This window comes from Oryza sativa, chromosome 8, assembly GCF_034140825.1.
Source record: "Oryza sativa Japonica Group chromosome 8, ASM3414082v1".
Classification (NCBI taxonomy): domain Eukaryota; kingdom Viridiplantae; phylum Streptophyta; class Magnoliopsida; order Poales; family Poaceae; genus Oryza; species Oryza sativa.
Genome location: NC_089042.1, coordinates 12,405,231 through 12,425,115, shown reverse-complemented (window position 1 = coordinate 12,425,115; position 19,885 = coordinate 12,405,231). Strand labels below are relative to the sequence as shown.

General features: G+C 36.1%; 1 protein-coding gene across 1 annotated transcript; it reads left to right on the top strand.

Moving 5' to 3' along the window:
- The first annotated feature begins 8,577 nt into the window (after nt 1–8,577).
- On the top strand, nt 8,578–18,982 carry LOC4345217 (synaptotagmin-5). The gene is made up of 13 exons (XM_015795353.3): nt 8,578–8,831; nt 11,973–12,077; nt 12,169–12,219; nt 12,375–12,495; nt 15,341–15,462; nt 16,369–16,470; nt 16,549–16,623; nt 16,703–16,782; nt 16,868–17,018; nt 17,108–17,338; nt 17,541–17,813; nt 17,919–18,032; nt 18,640–18,982. Exons 1-13 carry the CDS (start codon nt 8,727–8,729, stop codon nt 18,796–18,798), a joined length of 1,689 nt encoding a protein of 562 aa, XP_015650839.1. The 5' UTR covers nt 8,578–8,726; the 3' UTR covers nt 18,799–18,982.
- The last annotated feature ends 903 nt before the right edge of the window (nt 18,983–19,885 follow it).

The window sequence follows — 19,885 nt, the reverse complement described above, 5'->3', positions numbered from 1 at the left end:
TGTAAATAGCGGGGAGCAGAGACGGGTTTGAGTTAGTTAGGCCTGGTCTATAGACCAAGATGTGGAATTATTGGAGTGTGTTTATTATTTAGTGTGGCAAATGTCCATATCAATAGTAGTACATATTATTTTGTCAGCAAATATTTCTTGCCAACCACATGGCGGAAAAAACTATTTCCTTAAATTGTACCGACCAAATATGTGCCTTCACTGTCGGTACGAACTTACGATGGATAAACTATATTAAAGAGTCTATATACCCCACTAAACTTTGGTAGGAAATTCATCTAGCATTCTTAACTTTAAAATTATACATCCAACCCCCTAAACTTTGCAATATCATTTATATTGTCCTCTAATGCCTTGTTCGGTTAATCCCTGCGAGGGAGAGATTGAAGGGGATTTATTCCACATGTATTGTGGTGTAGAATTATTCCTCATCAATCCCCTCCAATATTCTTTAATACTCTCTAAACCGAACAAGACCTAAGGTGTTTTCGGATGGTGGTTTTGTGAATTTAAAAGCATAAATGAGTGATTTTGAATAATTAATATAATATATTTATATATCATTAATACTCGGTTCTCAATTTATACTCGATAGTGATATCATAGTAATATTATGTAAGTCAGAACAAACAAGGAGGAAAAAAAATAAAGATTTGGGTGGAGATTTTAACACATATATCCAATGTGTATGCCACGTAGTCAAACTCATTCAACGTATATACATATTAGATTAAAAACCACATTGCAAAACCACATTAGGAGATTATATATAATGGTATTATAAAGTTTTGGTGAGGTGGGAGGGGATTAAATATCCGGTTTTAAAGTTGAGGACTTTCAATCAAAATTAGGGAGTATTTGGAATTTTTCCTAAACTATATTATGTCATAATTATAATTAAACTATAAATATATAATAAAAGGAAATTTTGAAAACTAATTTCTAAAAAAATACTAACTCTATCATAAAAATACAATAACCTACTATGAGATGTGACAAATTCTAATATTACGAGTTTGGATAGGTCCCATGTCCAAATACCTAATATTAGGATGTGTTCCATCTCATACTAAGTCGCTATTTTTGAAATATGGGAAGTAGAGAATATCATGTAAGTTTATCTAATTTGACTACCTTTGATCAAAATTTATAAATTTGATTTATTTTAAGGAAAAGAAGCTCCCTAGAAATAATGAAAAATTTAGTCATACCTCGGTGAAAGATTGGGATTTTAGTTTTACTGAGTGAGTACTAAATAAACATGGGATTTACCATCAATTATGATAGGAAAAAACAATGCACGATCAACACTGTTAATCTTTTTAGATAAGGATGCTTTGTGTTCATGGGAGGAGGAATGCCTAAGGTAAACCGGAATAACCTGAATGCACCAGTTGCTTTGAGATTTCCTGAACGAGTAGCTAGTAGTGTATAGACCGAGCCCACAGGATTCTAGGGAGAGAACAAGAGCGTGACAGGGCTGGGAGGGGTAGGATGACATGATGAGTTGGCAACCCGGGCTGGTGTCTTTTGCCTTTTGGGATGCAGGGGAGCCGTTGTTAATTATCTCATGCCAATTATTGATTTGTCGTGGTCGTGCGATGCGCCTGGGCCAGGAGCATCTGGGAGAGACACCTTCTTTTCATGAATACTCCGTAATAGCAAAGGGAGGACAAAATAAATTGCTCGTAAGGATGTGGTATGGGTTGATCACTTGATTGCCTATTGCAGTTGTAAGAGCATCATCAATATTGATTACAAAATATCGATTTTCCTTCGGAGCTAGAGATGGTTTATAATAACGATGAAAATGCTTATTCAGACTACTGAAAGCTTGTTTCATTAATATAATATATGTGCGATGAGTACATGATGAGCTATAGAAATGAAGAAATTGTAATATGCACTTTTTAAACTTCATTATTCTTTTATTTGCCACACCAATCCTATATACCTATACAATTCATCCCCACTAATAGGAATTTCCTGCATTGTTGTGCAGCCATGTCACCTCAAATTAGCACAGCCATTAGATGAAATAGCAATGGTTCAGATTGCAGTCCCTCTCTTCCCTGCCTTTAACCACATCCCAATATAGATGGGCAAGCCCAAGCCACTGCCTAGGCCCAATTCGCCCATTCCGATTATACTGCGTCGTTATCACTCCCGACCCCCAAGCGTTCACATCTGCCGGTGCCGCTAAAATCGTGACCGACCCGCCGGCTCCTGACCTCCCGCGCGCCTTCCATGCTTCCCGGCTTCTCGAGACTGATCGCCTTCATGGTGTTTGGAGAGATAAAAACTAATCGCCGCCGCAACTTCGATTTGTCTCCTACTTCATCTACCTCGCTGGAAACAGCCTCTCCCTCCCATGAAACCTTCACGGCTTCACCCGCTCAGTCGCTCACTCACCTTCGAGTATATTCCTCTCCAAAAGTATGTTTCCTTCTCTTCTTAAATCTTATATATGTTCATTCAATTTATTAGCATTTATTTTCTTTCCAGTCACGCTAGACTGATTTTTTTCATATTGTCAGTGAAGTTATCAAATGATTAAAAAACAGAGAGATGGATTTGGTTTCGCATTTCTACTAGCAAGATTGAAATTTATTTGGTCTGTACACATTGAGTCAATTCATGGTATTTATTCGGTTTATACTAGCCCTGTTCATTGTATATAAACCAATTTTACAATGTTTCTACACCTATAATTTGTTGTCTTTATGTATTCATATTGCAGTTCATCATTAATATTAATTCCTATTGCAGTTCGTTCCTATTACTACTGCCTACTGAGGTCAGTCCCCAGAACACTCCCATCCAAAGCAGCAACTGATTTGGTTTCTCTATATGAGTTCTCTATGAAGTAAAAATCCCAATATATTCGGTACCTCATATTCGTTCATGGTCATCGGCTTTCCAGATATTATTATTATATGACCATCCTACGATACCTTCTTTGTAAGAGGTACTAAGCAATTTCTTCCATAAAAACACCGTTAGAATTTTCATGTGTAGACAGAAAAAGATCATGCTATGATTGTTTCAGCAATTAACTTAATTTAGGTACATATATTGGTTCCTGGATGTGCACATGCTACCCTTCCTTGCTATATGATGTTTCTACTTTACGTTCAGGTTTGTAAGCTACAGTTTTATGATTGATGTAACCTTATTCTTCGCATTTTGTTCTGCTGGAGGTTTTAATGTAGTCCAAGGATGTAATCACATCAGCTGATGCAATCAACCACAAAACAGAAATGCCATTGATCGCCATTGGCAACAATACATATAGTAATTTGATTATCCTGGTGTTCAAAACTTTTTCTCGACAACTTTTGGATCTCAGATTTTCCTAACCTCCATCCGGTAAGTTTATTGATATTGTGGTCATAAATTTCTATTTGTGCTACATATTGCTTTCTCCTTTCTATCCGGAATCATCCGCCAGATATCATATTTTCTCTTTAATTAGTTCGCTAAAATTGCAGTTATGTATCTATGTGGTATTTCAGTATGAGGTAAAACTGACCCTTTTAAAGCATTTTATGGAATTGTACTTTCTTTTGTTGAACTATTGCCTTTGTTATACATGTTGCGGGCACCTACATTTTGTGTCTTCTTAACAGGATGTTTCAGCTGTAGACTTGCTGCATTGCACCAACTGCACAGACCAAGGTTAGTACTTTAGATGGCAGCTTAATTAGTTGCAAGGCCCTAGCTACAAAATTGATTACAATTTAATCTGCTTATTCCACTTAGACATGGTTTAAGAATATAATTCACTCTAAAAAAACTATTTCCTTTAATTATCTAATCTATATATGCATTACATTATACCACAGCATCACCAATCAATTGCACCCATGAATGGTACTTTGATGCTTCAGATTATTGCATAATATTTCTGTACTATATTAATCATGCATTTTCTTAGATATTACACAGTTCAGATTATCGAATAATATTCCTGTACTATATTAATCATGCATTTTCTTAGATATTTCACAATTGAACTATTGATATATGTTTAAGTTTATTATAACTATATATTGCACATGAATCCCCGCAGCAACGCGCGGGGTACTATCTAGTTATTATTATTATGGGTGATAAATTTTGCTTGCACACGCCACTACACACATATTGCATATACCACTAGAGTGTGTCTCTTTAACACACGCTTAAAAGTTACTCCATCTGTTTTAGGTTATAAGACATTTTGACTTTGGTCAAAGTTAAACTACTTCAACTTTGACTAAGTTTGTAGATAAATATAATAATATTTATAATACCAAATTAGTTTCATTAAATCAATAATTGAATATATTTTTATAATAAATTTGTCTTGGGTTAAAAATATTATTATTTTTGTTTACAAACTTAGTTAAAATTAGAGCAGTTTGACTTTGATCAAAGTCAAAACGTCTTATAACCTGAAACGCAGGTGGTAGATGCTAAAGATAAATATTTAGTCTTCATGACTGGGACACAACATGATTTTGAAAAGTTGAAAGGCTGTTTATTTTGTTTTATATTTAAATTGTTGATTACATATTGTTGTTCCCATTAATCACTAGTGTATGTGTCAAGTTATAATGTTTCTACAAACTAAACAACCATTATATTCTAGAGAAAATCCAACAAATATCATTGACAAATGTCCTATTCTAAGAAACACCATCGACGAATGTCGGTTCTAAAATATGTCATTGTACAGGGCTATTTGTCCCAGAAATGCTACAGTTATCAGTGTTCCATCCATTTATCTTCATTAACCCATGTAAAAATGTGATATGGTTAACGAGTGAAATGGATGGAACCTTAACAAAGATGGAATTTCGAACATAAGTTGGCTCATACAATGGTATTTCTAAAAGTTGCATTATTATTTAAAATGGGCACTTGTCAATGACATTTATTATATTTTCTCTATATTCTAAGGCACATAAGCCGCTCATAATTGGAACAAAATACTCCTATGGAGCAACATAGGGTACATGCAAAACTTTACATACTATTAGTACATGTACCTTGGCTTGTCCTTTTATCACTTTCTTAATTTTTGGCATAATCCCTACAAAGGAAGCAACAACAAGATATAGATTTTTGATTTCTTGACTTCTTCCTTGAATAGCTTTCAGCTAATAGAAGCAACATATAATTTTCAAATGCTTTAATATATACTATCACCGGATTTCATAAAAAACTGTTGACTTTTGATATAGATCATACCTTTGACTTTTGAACATATGTTTGATCATTGGTTTTATCACAAAGTTATATAACTATTATTTATTTTGTTGTGATTTGGTTTATCATCAAAGGTATGACTTACAATTTTTTATATTTATGAAGAAAAATGTAATAAGACAAATAGTCAAATATATTGCCAAAAATCAACAATATTATCTATTAAAAACTAGAGAGAGAATGAAATACAAAGCCATGTTGAAAAAAATTGCATATAGTTAAATAGGGGAAGTTATAAAAAGCCACGATAATTCTATCCATACATGTTAAGGATAATGTGGCATATGGTTGTGTCATTGTCATGCTCAAGGGTAGACTCGGGCCTCAGGACACTGGGCTGGGGCACAAGGCCTATGATTGAAGGTCCATTAGGATGAAGATTTTTCAACCATATAAACACATACATATAAACACATACAAGTCCCAACTCTCAATGGGCTGGCTAGGGCCTTAGGCTAATCCTGGTTCCGCCCATGATCACATTATCTCTGTTTTATACTATTAGATGTGTTGATTTTTTATAAAGTCAAACCTTTTCAAATTTGACTAATGTTGACTTCAGCAAGGGGGTTGGGAGCCCTTCCCCTCTAGCATGCAAAATGGAGTGGTAGATTAGCACGTGAATAATTAAGTATTAGCTAAAAACATAAAAATGGATTAATATGATTTTTTTAAGTAACTTTCCTCTAGAAAATTTTTGCAAAAAAAAAAACACATTGTTTAGCAGTTCGGAAAGCGTGCGCGTTGAAAACAAGTGAGTAGAAGTTGGGAAAGTGTAGTATAGAACACTCATAAGTTTATAGAAATAAGTAGTAACATTTTCAAGACAAATAAATATATTTAAAAAATATATCCAATGTTTGATTTAATGAAACTAATTTAGTGTTATCGATGTTGCTAATTTTAATATATTTAATGAAACTTAAAGAAATTTGACTTAGAAAATTTCAAGATATCTTATATATGAATTAGAGGGAGTATGATGCATCACATATGGCTTATACTAGGAGCATCTGTACCAGTGATCGAGTATTGGAGCATGAGGGCACTTGACGTGCCAAACAGACTAAAATCCGACGACGATGGAGCCTATAGGAAACCAATAAAAGTGTGGCATCTAAAGAGAATATGATGAGGATTGCTAGTTTGCGTGTGTGTGTGCCGCAAACATAAGTCACACATGTGGTGCGTCCCTACCGATTCCGCTCCTTGCTACTGAGTAGAGAAGCGTTAGCTTTCTGCTAATTGAGAACTCATACTACGTTCAAAACATCAACTTGTGCCATAAACTTTAATCTCAAAAAGTCACAAACTTTCAAATCAAATAAAAAACTTTCAATTCAAATCTAAAACCTTCATATCAAAATCACAAAAAATCTCAATTAAAGTCTAAAACGAAAATCTCAAATAAAACACTTTCAATTTAAGTCTAAAACTTTCATATCAAAATAATAAAAATGTTTAATTTAAAGTCTAAAACTTTCATATCAAAATCACAAAAACTTTCAATGAAAGTCTAAAACTTTTATGTCAAAATCACAAAAGTTTCAAATGAAGACCTAAAACTTCCATCTAAAAATCACAAAAATTTTCAATTCAAATCTAAAACTTTCATCTTAGAAAATACACAATACTTTCAATACAAAATCTAAAACTTCAAATAAATACCAAAATCTATCTTCTCTTCTAGCCTCAGCCATCGCCCTTCCAGCCCCGTAGCCACGAGCACATCGCAGGGTGCACTACCTATGCTCCTCCTACTCTGAAAAGGTTAGCACGATCCCGATGCGGTACACAATGGCAACCGTGAGAGAGACGCGGAGACAAGGAGTCCCCATGGCGGGAGCAACGACTGCCAGCGAGGTAGGATTTTCACAATGAATATACAAGTTAAGTAGCTCTTGCTGGATAATAAAATGAATGCTTATAGTATGTAGAAAAAAATGGTGTTTTAGATTATGAAAGACAAATAGTGCTTTGAACTTTAATTTCCACTCAAATGGAAACATCTAATTAATTAATTAGAGTATGGCCCTATTAATTGTTGGACTAGATCAGTTGTAGTCACATATATAACAGTTTGAGTACCATACCAATATGTTGACTTGATATGATCAACGTAAGAATTCCTTAGCCTTGATTTGTGGTTTGTTGATATACTGATGATATTATTGTATGATAGTACTACTTATTGTGTGTAAGCTCATGGTTCACTACCCACACTAATCTAGTGGTTAGAAAACCGACTAATACTAGCTATCGGTCAATCGGCATTAACCGTGTCAGTTTGTAATATACTGGCCATAAACCTAAGATGATGGAATTGCATGATATATAGCTGTCTCTATTGCTGTTACTTGCTTCGTCGTTATAAAATAATTAAACGTAATTCTAGCATTTAAAATTTACTCCACCAAAAAATATAATTCTAACTTATAGAGGGTATCATGTTTTTTACTTATTATTTTAGATATGGATACATAGTCTGTAAAGTAAAAAAAAAACCCAACCCATCCCATAATACAACAATTGTAGCATAAGTATAAATTGCCACAGCCAATGAGCCATCGCTCTCAATTTCTCATTCCCTGATCAATCTCCGCAAAATAAAATAAATAAAGAATAGCCATACAATAATAAGATTAGTGCTGCTCAATTATTATCCGCCCTGCTGCTCTGCTATTACCGAAAGCTCCATCTTAGAGCAAGTTCAATAGTATAGCTAACTACTAACTTCAATTCATCTATAGCTAATCTAACAGCTCATTCATATAATAGTTACATACTACACTATTAATATCTGGTCCCACCTGTCATACATAATATGTGTCTTGGAGTCCGTGCTATAGCTGGCTACAAATTTATAGCCCGTTGCCCTTTTCTCTCCTCATTTATCTCTTTAAAATATGTTTGCAGCCTCTATTTAAAATATGTTTGCAGCTGGCTTATAGCGTGCTATTTCCACTGACATCTGTCGCCACGAAAACGTGGCCCCTCCGGCAAAGTGACACGAACCAATAAATGCTACCATCGCATCCTTTTCCTCCGTACCCATCGCAAGCAACGAGCCAACCGGCAATGTAGATATTCAACGCACATCTTCAAGCCCCCACCACATCCCAAGCACGCGATGCGAGATCCACCCACTCCCACTGATATGTGGGCCCGCGCGTTCACCGACACCCCACTCCTCACCCTCACGCAAAGTTCCCACACAACAGGGGATTAAATAATTGCAAATCCGAATAATAAAAGAAATATAAAAAAATTGGAAAAAGAGAAATAGAAAAGGAAGCGCACCACCGCTCTCGGCTCGCCTTCCCTTGGTTCCCGCACCTTCTCCTCCGCATCGAGGCAAATCAATCAATCCAATCCATCCCACACACCGCCCATCTCCCTGGCGGGCAGCCTCGGCCTCGCGAGGGAGGGGAGGAGGAGGAGAGTGGCGGCGGCGGCGGCGCGCCATGGCGTTCCTGCTCGGCGCCTTCCTCGGGCTGGTGCTCGGCGTCGCCGTTGTCATGGCGTTCGCGCGCCTCGAGAACACCCGCGCTGAGCAGCGCCGCGAGCTGGTACGTACGTGTCGCGAAATGAAATCCTCCCAATTCATTTCCTGTTCGTGCCGGGGTAGCGCATTGATTCGACCCAGTCCGATACCCGCCGCGGGTGGGTGTCGGTAGTGATTGGGAGCTGGTACTGGTGGTGAATTGCGAATTTGCGAGAGGTGTTGGTTTTCGGAGAGGAGCGTGGAGGGGGAAGTTGCTGGCGGTGCCAAACTGTGAGCAGACTGGTTTGGAACGCCGTATGCCGCCGTAATTGCTAGGATTTTTATCCTAATCTTCCTCCTTGCCACCAACTGTGTATGTTATGCAATACGTGGGCCGTGGGCATGATGGAATCGGCAGTAATGATCATTAGAGAATTTATTAGATAGTGCTTAATATGGCATTATACCGAGTAATGATTGTTTGCAAGATGTCGTTGATCTTGCTTCCGTGTGAGTTGAGGTGATTAGTTTTGACCAGGCCACCCGATCATGCGGGTCAATTTAATTACTGTGATTTGATATTGTTTTAGTTTGGTTTATCTGAGTGGAGAAAGGACATGATGCTTAATTTTGGAAAATTATTGTGTAGGCCACCCCGGATTTTCCTAATATCATCCGCCATGTGGCATACTCAAACTTGCCCCTTTAGTTTGTTTTGGGTTAGTTTATTATTGAAACAGTTCATTTGAAAGTAGTAAGATTGAAATCTCATGAGTAAAATGACCACTGAGTAAGTATCACAACTTATAATAGTCAAACACACCATCTTCAAAGGCTGACATGTTGGTTCTGTTTCTCAACTTCTTACTATTCTAGTATTTTTATAGAGTAGTTTCTCAATGGTAGTGTATCTCAGTGAACCTCCTCAATTGTGCTGTACATGGATAACAATGCTGCATATTGTGTGTCAGTGTTCACCAACCTAGATAGTTCTTTAAAGCTCAATCCTCGTTGGTGCCTTCATAGCCATATGTTCTGTTGCAATTGCAAAACAATGGAATAAACCTGTAATTGGTTTAATTCTTATGAGTTCTGAACCTCTGCAATTATTCATTTCTGAAGTTGCTATTGCTATGATCAACATGCACTAATAGTATGTACAGATAAACCAGGAAATTAAATCATCTGAATTTTTTTAATGTATCTGTCATAGTGAGTTTTGACAGTATCTTCTGATCTATTTAGTGTAGTATCTGCATGAGTATATGATTTTTCTAACTGATAAGGTCATAAAATGTGCATTATTCTAATCATATATAGTTCTTGGATGGTACATCCATATGGTTGTTTGTCATTTATTTGCAGATAAGTGTCATTTTTGGCTCATGCACACATATTAGGTGTACTTCTATTAATAAATGTCCAGTTGGCATTGTGGTGGATTATGATAGTCTGATTTGGTTCAATGGCTTCTAGACATTGGTGTTTGAAAAACTGTTTCTATACATTGGTGTTTGGTAACCATAATATTATTGCATTTTGAAAATTTGGAACATCCAAGAGAGACATGACAGCTAGATCATATATTTTTGTCTAACCTTAATTTAATTCATAAAAAAGTCTATAATGAATATAAGCTCTAATTTTCACAAAATCTTAAAAACAAGCACTGCACAGAAAAAACAAACTAAGCATAAGTCCTTACATTCACAGTTCGTAAAGCCCAACTGGGTGTCACCATGGTGAGATCACCTGTCAACTGGTTAGCATGGCTGGCTTCATGAGGTTTTGTCTGAGAATTCCATCCATTCCACATATTTCTAGTATTGTCCTATATTACCATATAATTGCCTTACACTAACTGCAATTAAGAACTTCAATCATCATCCATTAGAGATCCAAAATAAAATTTGCGGATAATGGTCGTACACCCAAAATTTCTTTATCTCACCCCTTGCAAAAATTACATTGCCAGCACTACAAGCCATAGTTCCATCCCATCTCATTTCTGAGCGACATGACTTGGTGACACCACCTCCCCTTATCTGCAATTGTTGCTGTTCTCTCTCTTTCTAATGCATCTCCACTATGTGAAATCATTGATGTTTCCCTTCCTATTCGGCTTCCCACGTCTCTATTCAATATCATGCTTGAGTTTGTCACGTCTTCTTGAATTCCTGTTGGTTTATCACGCATAATGGCCATACATGTGTATCTGTTTGAGTTTTCACCAAATATGGCAAAGTAGCAGCCGCACGAGGCCACTACGTGGAGGATCCATCAGCATTTGCTGGCTGTGCCTCCAACTCCAAGGGTGTCAACGGATTTCATCAACAGCGGGTATAACTTGCTTAGTTGTTTGCAATCTTGACCAGTTCCTCTGACTAGAAGCTGCCACATGGCCCACATCATTGAGTGCTCCATCTCCATCTTCCTCAATTCAACAAAATACAGAAATGATCTTACCTACTATAATTGTTCTCTGTTGCACCAATTTGCTCAGATCAATCATTACAATAAATTTTTGGCAGCATTGCATCCGTTTTCCACTGGTTTTTAAAATATTACATTGTCCTTAAAACATCTTATAAGTTATAAGCAATTGGTTTTCCATGCCACGGAAATTGTCATTTGATGTAATACTATTTTAATATCTTCTTTCATTTGTCATTAGATGCATTTTCTATCATGCTTCTGCTATCTCCCATTTTCTTTCCACTCTGATTTGCTCGTTTATTTGTTGATACACCAAAGATGGATTTACTGCAATGCTATGTTGTTTGCCCATTCCCAATACATACTTCTCTGCTTCCAAACAAAATAGAGTATACGGATGTTATAATCCATGTTTTCTTATGCTGGCTTTTGTCACCCTTTCTTGCCCTCATTAATTCTTCCCAATCAAGGAAATAATTAAACATTATAATTCTTTCTTCATTAAACAATTATCGTGTCCAGTTTCAGTAACTGTTGTTATAATCAGATAAATCATTCGGACTAGTAAAATCAGCTAATCGTTTGGACTAGTAAAATCAATGTTCTGGTTGATTGGTTATCTTGTTCTTTATCTTTTCGCTGACATTATCGAACACTTTTTTGTTACAATACCTTCTTAGATTACATTGTAAGAGGATATAAGGACGGAATGATTATTTTTCTTCTCATGGTTGATCTTTCCATATGTGTTCTATGTCTCTTGACACCTAATTTTTACCTGTTTCTGCAGGCTGCTACTGTTTCATCCTTCTCAAAGTTGACTGTAGAAGATTTAAGGAAACTAATTCCTCTTGAGTTATATCCATCATGGGTGTCTTTCACTCAAAAGCAAAAGTTGAGTATTTCTTTATCTTTGCTTATGTTTTGATGTTGTTGATGTCGAGGATTTGTTTGTGCTAACACTTTATTAATTTTAATTAGTACAGCTTAAATGGCTGAATCAAGAATTGGTAAAAATCTGGCCATTTGTCAATGAGGTGATAATATTTCTTCCATTATTTTAGTACTCCGTCATTGTGATGCAAGATGTTTACTTACTGTTCTCCTCGTATGAATACTAGTACAATCAATGTGTTGCTTTATCCATGATTAGTGATGGTTACTTAGGAAGACAATGTTACTTTTGTTGTAGGCTGCATCAGAACTGATAAAAACTTCTGTGGAGCCTATTTTTGAGCAGTACAAGTCATTCATTTTGTCCTCACTCCATTTCTCAAAGTTGACACTTGGAACAGTTGCCCCTCAGTTTACAGGTAGGTCATCTTTAGAGACTTCTGGGTGTTCTTATAGTTATATTGCTTGATCATGCTTTTCTTTTCAGACTCAAGTATTGCTATATTCTCTGGTTTCCGATATAAGCCATTTTTAGGGTACATTAACAACAGTAGCCAATGTTCGCGTGTGAAATTCTTTTCCAGAATGATTTGCATATTGAGTTTATATAATTCTGGAAAATGTGTACTTAACTCTTGAAGTATTGTGGTTGGTCTACTTAACCTCTTGTAGTATGGAACTGGATATTCTCTTTGTTTCTTTGACTAAAAACAACAGGAGAGACCCCTAAAAGTTGATATATTAATAATATGGGGCAATTGCAAATTTACTACCTTTCAAATCGTTATTGCAAGCTTGCCATTAGAAAATTGCAAAAATGTCACCAGAATTGTCATTCGAATGGCATTGTTGCAAAATATAAAAAAAAACTAGTGGAAAACTTGCAAATGCCCCTATAATATATAGAGTATTTACAAGGATGGTTTGGGGGAATTTACCAAGCCTAAACTAGTGATTGCCAAGATGGTCTTGTCTGTTTCCTTCATTCTCTATATATGTAGAGTGGTATCTTCGTTAAAGCAGTGTTTCCAGGCTGTAAAGTTTATCTGATGTTGAAAATCATACCATTCTGTTGACACCAGATGCCCCAAGTAGCTATGCCACCACTTCAATAAGGAAAGGTTGCACAAATTCATTCCTAGCCGTAATGACCTTGTTCATGAATTTCATTTTCTCATTCCTAGATTATGCCAGCTTGAGTTCACAAATGGACAAGTGGAAAAGAGATGTAAGTTGTCTCCAGTGAAGCATAGCTGATCTACTAGCAATAATAACCAGATAAGCATTTAAGACTTTCATAGAACATTTGATATCCCAGATAATTGCCAGTGGCAGTGGCAGTTGAATATGCATGAAATTTATAGCATAGACCTTCGTCTGCTTTACCGACCATTTCCCAGATATAGCCATATGTCTTTTGCATCTGCCAGATTAATGCTTTGCATTTTCAATCTCGCATTGCACCTTGCGATAATGTAATAAGCTTTTCTTCTGGAGGCGTATTACCAATAAACTGTCAGACCGGCTCATCCTCATTTGTCACAAAGTTAATAAAGAGCAGGGTACTCAATTTGCTTGTAAATGGGCATTTCAGATCTCTCCAGAACAGAACCTAAACTACCTGTTCCAATTGTTACTTGTGAGAGTGCTCTTTGGAGAGGTGAGAGTTGCGGGATGTCTTTTGACCATAATGAACCTGTTTCTTGACATGCGTCATGCATGTGGAGTGTCAGCTAGGTTATAAGTTTGCCATATTAGTTGTACACATGGGAGTTCTTTCCTGTTTAAAAACTTATCCAAATGCTTCATACGTGAAGCTTCATTTTGATGTTGTAGGCTAATTATTCCCAGACCTCATTTTTTTCTTGGCTTAGATACCATATCCAGTGCCACTATGGAATTTGACAAACTTGTACTCCCTCCGTTTCAGGTTTTAAGATGTTTTGACTTTGGTCAAACTGTTTCAAGTTTTGACCAAGTTTATAGAAAAAATAGTAATATTTTCGACCCAAGATAAATTTATTATAAAAGTATATTTAATTATTAATTTAATAAAACTAATTTGGTAATGTAAATCTTACTATATTTGTCTATAAACTTAGTCAAACTTGAAGCAATTTGACTTTGACCAAAGTCAAAACATTTTATAACCTGAAACGGTGGGAGTAGGTCAAAGATTTCTCTACAAACAATATCTTCTTGTTCTGTCTGTATGAGCAATGATCTTTTTAGCTAGTTTCAACATGCACATATATGAAGTATGCGAAGATAATAACGCTGCATTCTCCCTCTATGAGATGGGAAAGTTGAGATACATGACAAGCAGAGATCCACTCTGAGATAATGGTGCAAAATCAACCACTTTTGTCTTGGTGATGCTCACTAGCAATAGCAAGTTTGTGAAAGGGAGTGCACCCACTTGACCTAAGGTGCCAGCAAGGGTTTTGGATAGTATCTTCAGGCATGTTAACTGGAACCATACAGGATTTATGAACGTTAACTTTCAAGCTTGTCCACTGTGCATAAGTATGTAGGTGGGCTTTAACCTTTTAAGACGGAATACTTCCTTTTGAACAGTGGAATGACACGTAATGTATCATCTGCTATTGTGCAATTTGTAATTGTCCACTTTCCTCACAAGTTATGTATCTTCCACAAGTTTTGTTGATGATGGATTGTAGGAGATCAGCAGCAAACAAAAAGCAATGGTGATAGATGGCCACCATGCCTAACTTCCCTCTTCCTAATGACTGGGTCCAATATAACTGTATGTTCCAGTGAATTAAATACCTTTTCAAAATCCAATTTACAATATTTTCACCCCTTCTTAATATACTTCAGCCAGCTTCTTTGCCGGCCCGGCGAAAAAAAAACACTTCATAATATTTTTTGAATGAAAAAGGTTCCCAATAATTATCTCCCTTGTACTTGTAAAAACCTCAGTTATGCTTGAAATATGTTAATTCCAGACTAAATATTCTCGTTACCATTGGTTCAAGAATTAAGTGGATCAACCATAATACTTCAGGGGGTTAATTCAACCTTTTCCTATACTTTTCGTGGTTGACTACATTTGTACGAAGTACCTTAGTACTTACTGCAAGTATATTCATATAAATCTCAAGGAAGATATTGTGTGTTATTTTTGTTTTGTATTGATAATTTTCTGTTTCAGTCAAACTACGTTACTAGTGTTGTTAATTTCGATACAATGAAACATGCTTTCTGTTTCTTTTGAGTTATGTTAACAAATGTGCTTTTCAGGAGTTTCAATTTTGGATAGTGATAGTTCTGGTATCACTATGGAGCTTGAGTTGCAATGGGATGGCAATCCAAATATAGTACTGGACATTCAAACAACACTTGGAATCTCACTTCCTGTGCAGGTAACTCGTAATTTTTGTAACATGACCTAAAACAATGGTTATATGTAAAACTGCTGTACAAAATATAGTGTGGAAACAATTTTTTTGTTATATTTATTTATTAGTGTTCTGTTCTTTTGAACATCTTAGATAGAAAACCACATTCAACTTCATCTCCTGTTTGCTTTATGTTTAACTCAATTAATAAGACAGCTGTTTCTGATATTGTTTTTAATAGTAACTAAGGTACTGAGTGAGTGATTAATACGGGGTACTACACTATCGTAGAACATCATGATTTTATGATCTACATTTTGCATGATAAATGAACAACTTTTACTATTGTAGAGTATATTGGAACTAAGGATTTGATTAAACAAATTTGTTGGTGATTTATGTTGGGATTTTATTGACTAGTTTGCAATTGGTGAACAAATTTGTTACTCTGATTCAGTGATTTACTAGTTTTGCATGTTTCAGTTTTCAAATTTCCTCTTTTGAAATATTTCAACCTACAAAAGGAGCTTCTGAATAATAACTGTTTCAGCTTCTACTCCAGTTTTAGTTGCTCATTTGTTATTTTGAGAATGTGGAGTGAGACCATTTTATGTTAAAAAAAAATATGGTTATGCCTAGAAAATGAATTGTAAAGAATCTATTTTCATGTAATTTCATTTGGCTGTATGTAGAGACTTTTGTGTCAATTTATGATCTGGATAAGGTAAACATAATTACCTGAAGAGGGTAATTGAGGCTTCATTTACTATTGTGTCATGTTATACGTATTTTGTCATACAACTAGTGTTCCTTAGATCATGATGTATATGCTATACTAATCTTGTCATATGACTAGTTTTCCTTAGATCAGTGTGTGACCATGTATAAAATTCCAAGAGACTAATTTTAAAATGTCTGTCCTATATTTAGGTGAAAAATATTGGATTCACAGGAGTACTTCGCTTAGTTTTTAAGCCTCTGGTTGCAGAACTGCCTTGCTTTGGAGCTGTTTGCTGTTCTTTGAGAGAGAAGGTACAATGGTTTCTTTTAATCTTGTGATCTTGGAATTGTTCATAGTAGGTTGCATGATTTCTGTTAATTCGACTGTAGAGCAAGGTCGATTTTACCCTCAAGGTTATTGGTGGTGAGATGACAGCAATTCCTGGAATTTCTGATGCAATTGAGGTTCAGTAATCAGTAACCCCTGCAATATCAACTAATACTTCAATACATAGTGCACAAATTACATTGTTAAACAATGCAGGGAACGATACGTGATACCATTGAGGATCAGTTGACATGGCCTAATCGCATAGTTGTACCTATTGTGCCTGGAGATTATAGGTGATTCATAGCTTTGACAGTATCAGAGTTAATCTAATGTTTATCCAAGGAATAGACATATTGACAGTATGCCTGCTCTTTTCAGTGACTTGGAGCTGAAACCAGTTGGACTATTAGAAGTAAAACTTGTGGAAGCTAGGGACTTGACGAACAAGGATCTTGTGGGGAAGTCTGACCCTTTTGCTGTGTTATACATTCGGCCATTGCAAGATAAAATGAAGAAAAGCAAAACAATAGTAAGTGATGCATTCATCTGATTAATTCTGCTATCAAACATCCTTATATTTATTTTGAAGGGAACATCATTGTATTTGTTCTTCTGCAGAATAATGATTTGAACCCCATCTGGAATGAGCACTACGAATTTGTGGTCGAGGACACATCTACCCAGCGCTTGACTGTGAAAATTTATGATGATGAAGGACTCCAGGCATCTGAGCTTATTGGCTGTGCTAGAGTGGACTTGTCTGATCTTCAGCCTGGAAAAGTCAAAGAAGTTTGGTTGGACCTTGTCAAGGACCTGGAAATCCAGCGGGATAAGAAACGTCGCGGGCAGGTCAGTTGCTGCGCTTTACTGATACATGTTACAATATTTAGTTGGAGATATCACTATACAATGTGATATTGTGATCCTGTCGAATGGGTCAGCAAATCTAACAATGTTAAAATAATCATGTTTCTTTGTCTATCTTTTCGCAATAATTGGATAGAATTGGGAAATTCCTTGGGGTGAAGCTTTTGAATGATTTATTACACAGGTACACCTGGAGCTCCTGTATTACCCTTTTGGTAAACAGGAAGGGGTTTCCAATCCTTTTGCAGATCAGATTCAGTTAACTTCTTTGGAGAAGGTCCTCAAGACTGAGTCTAACGGATTTGATGTTAACCAGAGGAAAAATGTTATTATGAGAGGAGTCCTATCAGTAACTGTTATCTCAGCAGAGGACTTGCCACCAATGGATGTGATGGGCAAGGCTGACCCATTTGTAGTCCTGTACCTGAAGAAGGGAGAAACCAAAAAGAAGACAAGGGTTATTCTCTCTCTTTATCTTGGGACCTTTTCTTTTGTGATGGTAGCTTTGTTCTTGAGGCTGTTTTGTTATATTGTTTTTCCATACTCATGATTATGTTTGCAGGTTGTAACTGAGACACTGAATCCAATATGGAATCAGACGTTTGATTTTGTTGTTGAAGATGCCTTGCATGATTTACTCATGGTGGAAGTATGGGATCATGATACGTTTGGAAAGGTATAATGTATCTTTTTTACTTTTCCACACTGTTTCATTGTACTATGTTTCAATTGCTCTCCTCTTGTTAACATTGTATAAGTGCTCCATTAATCCTTAACCATTACTCCCTCCATCTACTTTTGATAATCATATTTCATCTTGGCACACAGACCAAAGATAAGTAATTCTACTTATTATCCATTTAAACATGCTACTAATCATTCATCGTAAACAAGCGATTCATTAATATTTACATTTCTCGATGCCTATGTAACCAATCTTGTGTGGAAGAATGTAGTCACGCATTAAATCCGAGAAAGTAATTAATAGGATAGGTTGTTGGATTGAAATATACCTATCAAAAATAAAATTTTCAGATTTGGAAATATGCCTATCAAAAGTAGATGGAGGGAGTATAATATTGGTTGGCATTTGTTGAATTCATGTGCATTTTCATAGCGCCTCAGTCACTAAACATTGTTCTAGTTATTGCTGCATATCTACATAAACTTCGTGGTTGTACTAATACTGTAGTTCTAATGCCAATCTTCTACCTAGTATCTGGTCCTGTAGTCCTGTTATTCTTCTGATCTTGTCACACTAACTTTATTTATTCAAATTGCAGGATTACATAGGGAGATGCATCTTGACACTTACGAGAGTAATACTCGAAGGCGAGTTTCAGGATGAGTTTGTTTTGCAAGGTGCTAAATCCGGAAAGCTGAACTTGCACTTCAAGTGGACGCCGCAGCCAATTTATCGTGATCGTGATCGGGACCAGTGAAATCTGTGTAGATACATCACGTCAAGCAGCTGATAAATATTTCTTCCCCTACGGTGCCTGTACATTAGTTTTTCTGTACAGTTAATTCACTTATCTTGTAGCAACAAGGTGTAATGGAATAAAAGAATGGTGGTTTCATGTTCCGACGGAAATGCGATGTGCTATGAATGGAGGGTTGCAGAAAGATGGATGGTAACACGGGGAGATGGGTTACCCAAGTATGGAAACATTAAGTTCATCATGCAAGCAGATACTTTATGCATCTTCTACTGGTAAAACTAAACGTGTTTGTCTTTAAAATGCAACTTGTAATATAATTCCTTGTACTAACAATTACTACCTCCGTCCCATAATAATTGCATTTCTAGAAAATTGGAGACAGATTAACAACAAACACAATTTACCACAATAATCCTATTTAATAACTACACTGCATGTATATATTCCATATGTAAACTTGATTAAAAGGAAGGTTGAGGAACATATTTCATATGTAAACTTAATTAAAAGGAAGGATTGGGTACATATTCCATTTGTTGCGTCCCATCTTATCAGAAATATAATCTTTCTGGGACAAAATTTGAATGGTAGAAATATAATTATTATGGGGTATCAGAAATATAATCTTTCTGGGACAAAATTTGAATGGTAGAAATATAATTATTATGGGGCGGAGGTAGTAGTTTTTAAACTGCGGTACTGCCTCCCTGATTCTTGTCTTGAACGTATGTTTGTCAGAAAGCACTAATATAAAGCCGATGTAACAGGATGAATTTAACTCAACACCAGCTAACAGTGCTTTGAGACCTGGGCGGGGTAAACTTGCAACAATAAAATTCGAGTGAATTTCAAAAATCTGTCCTATTGTTTTACTCGTTTCTTCGTTGTTTTATAATGGATCATTCATCCATTTTGATTTTAGTCTGAATAGCCCCATTTTGATTTGGCAATGAGCCGGTGTGAGTAGCCTAGACCGCTGCAATTCAGTTCGTGATGTTATCCTATCTTTCTATCTTTTAAGAGCAAATATAGTAAGGCTTATTCAGCATGCGATATAAAATCCACATCAGACTCGGTGGTGATTTGG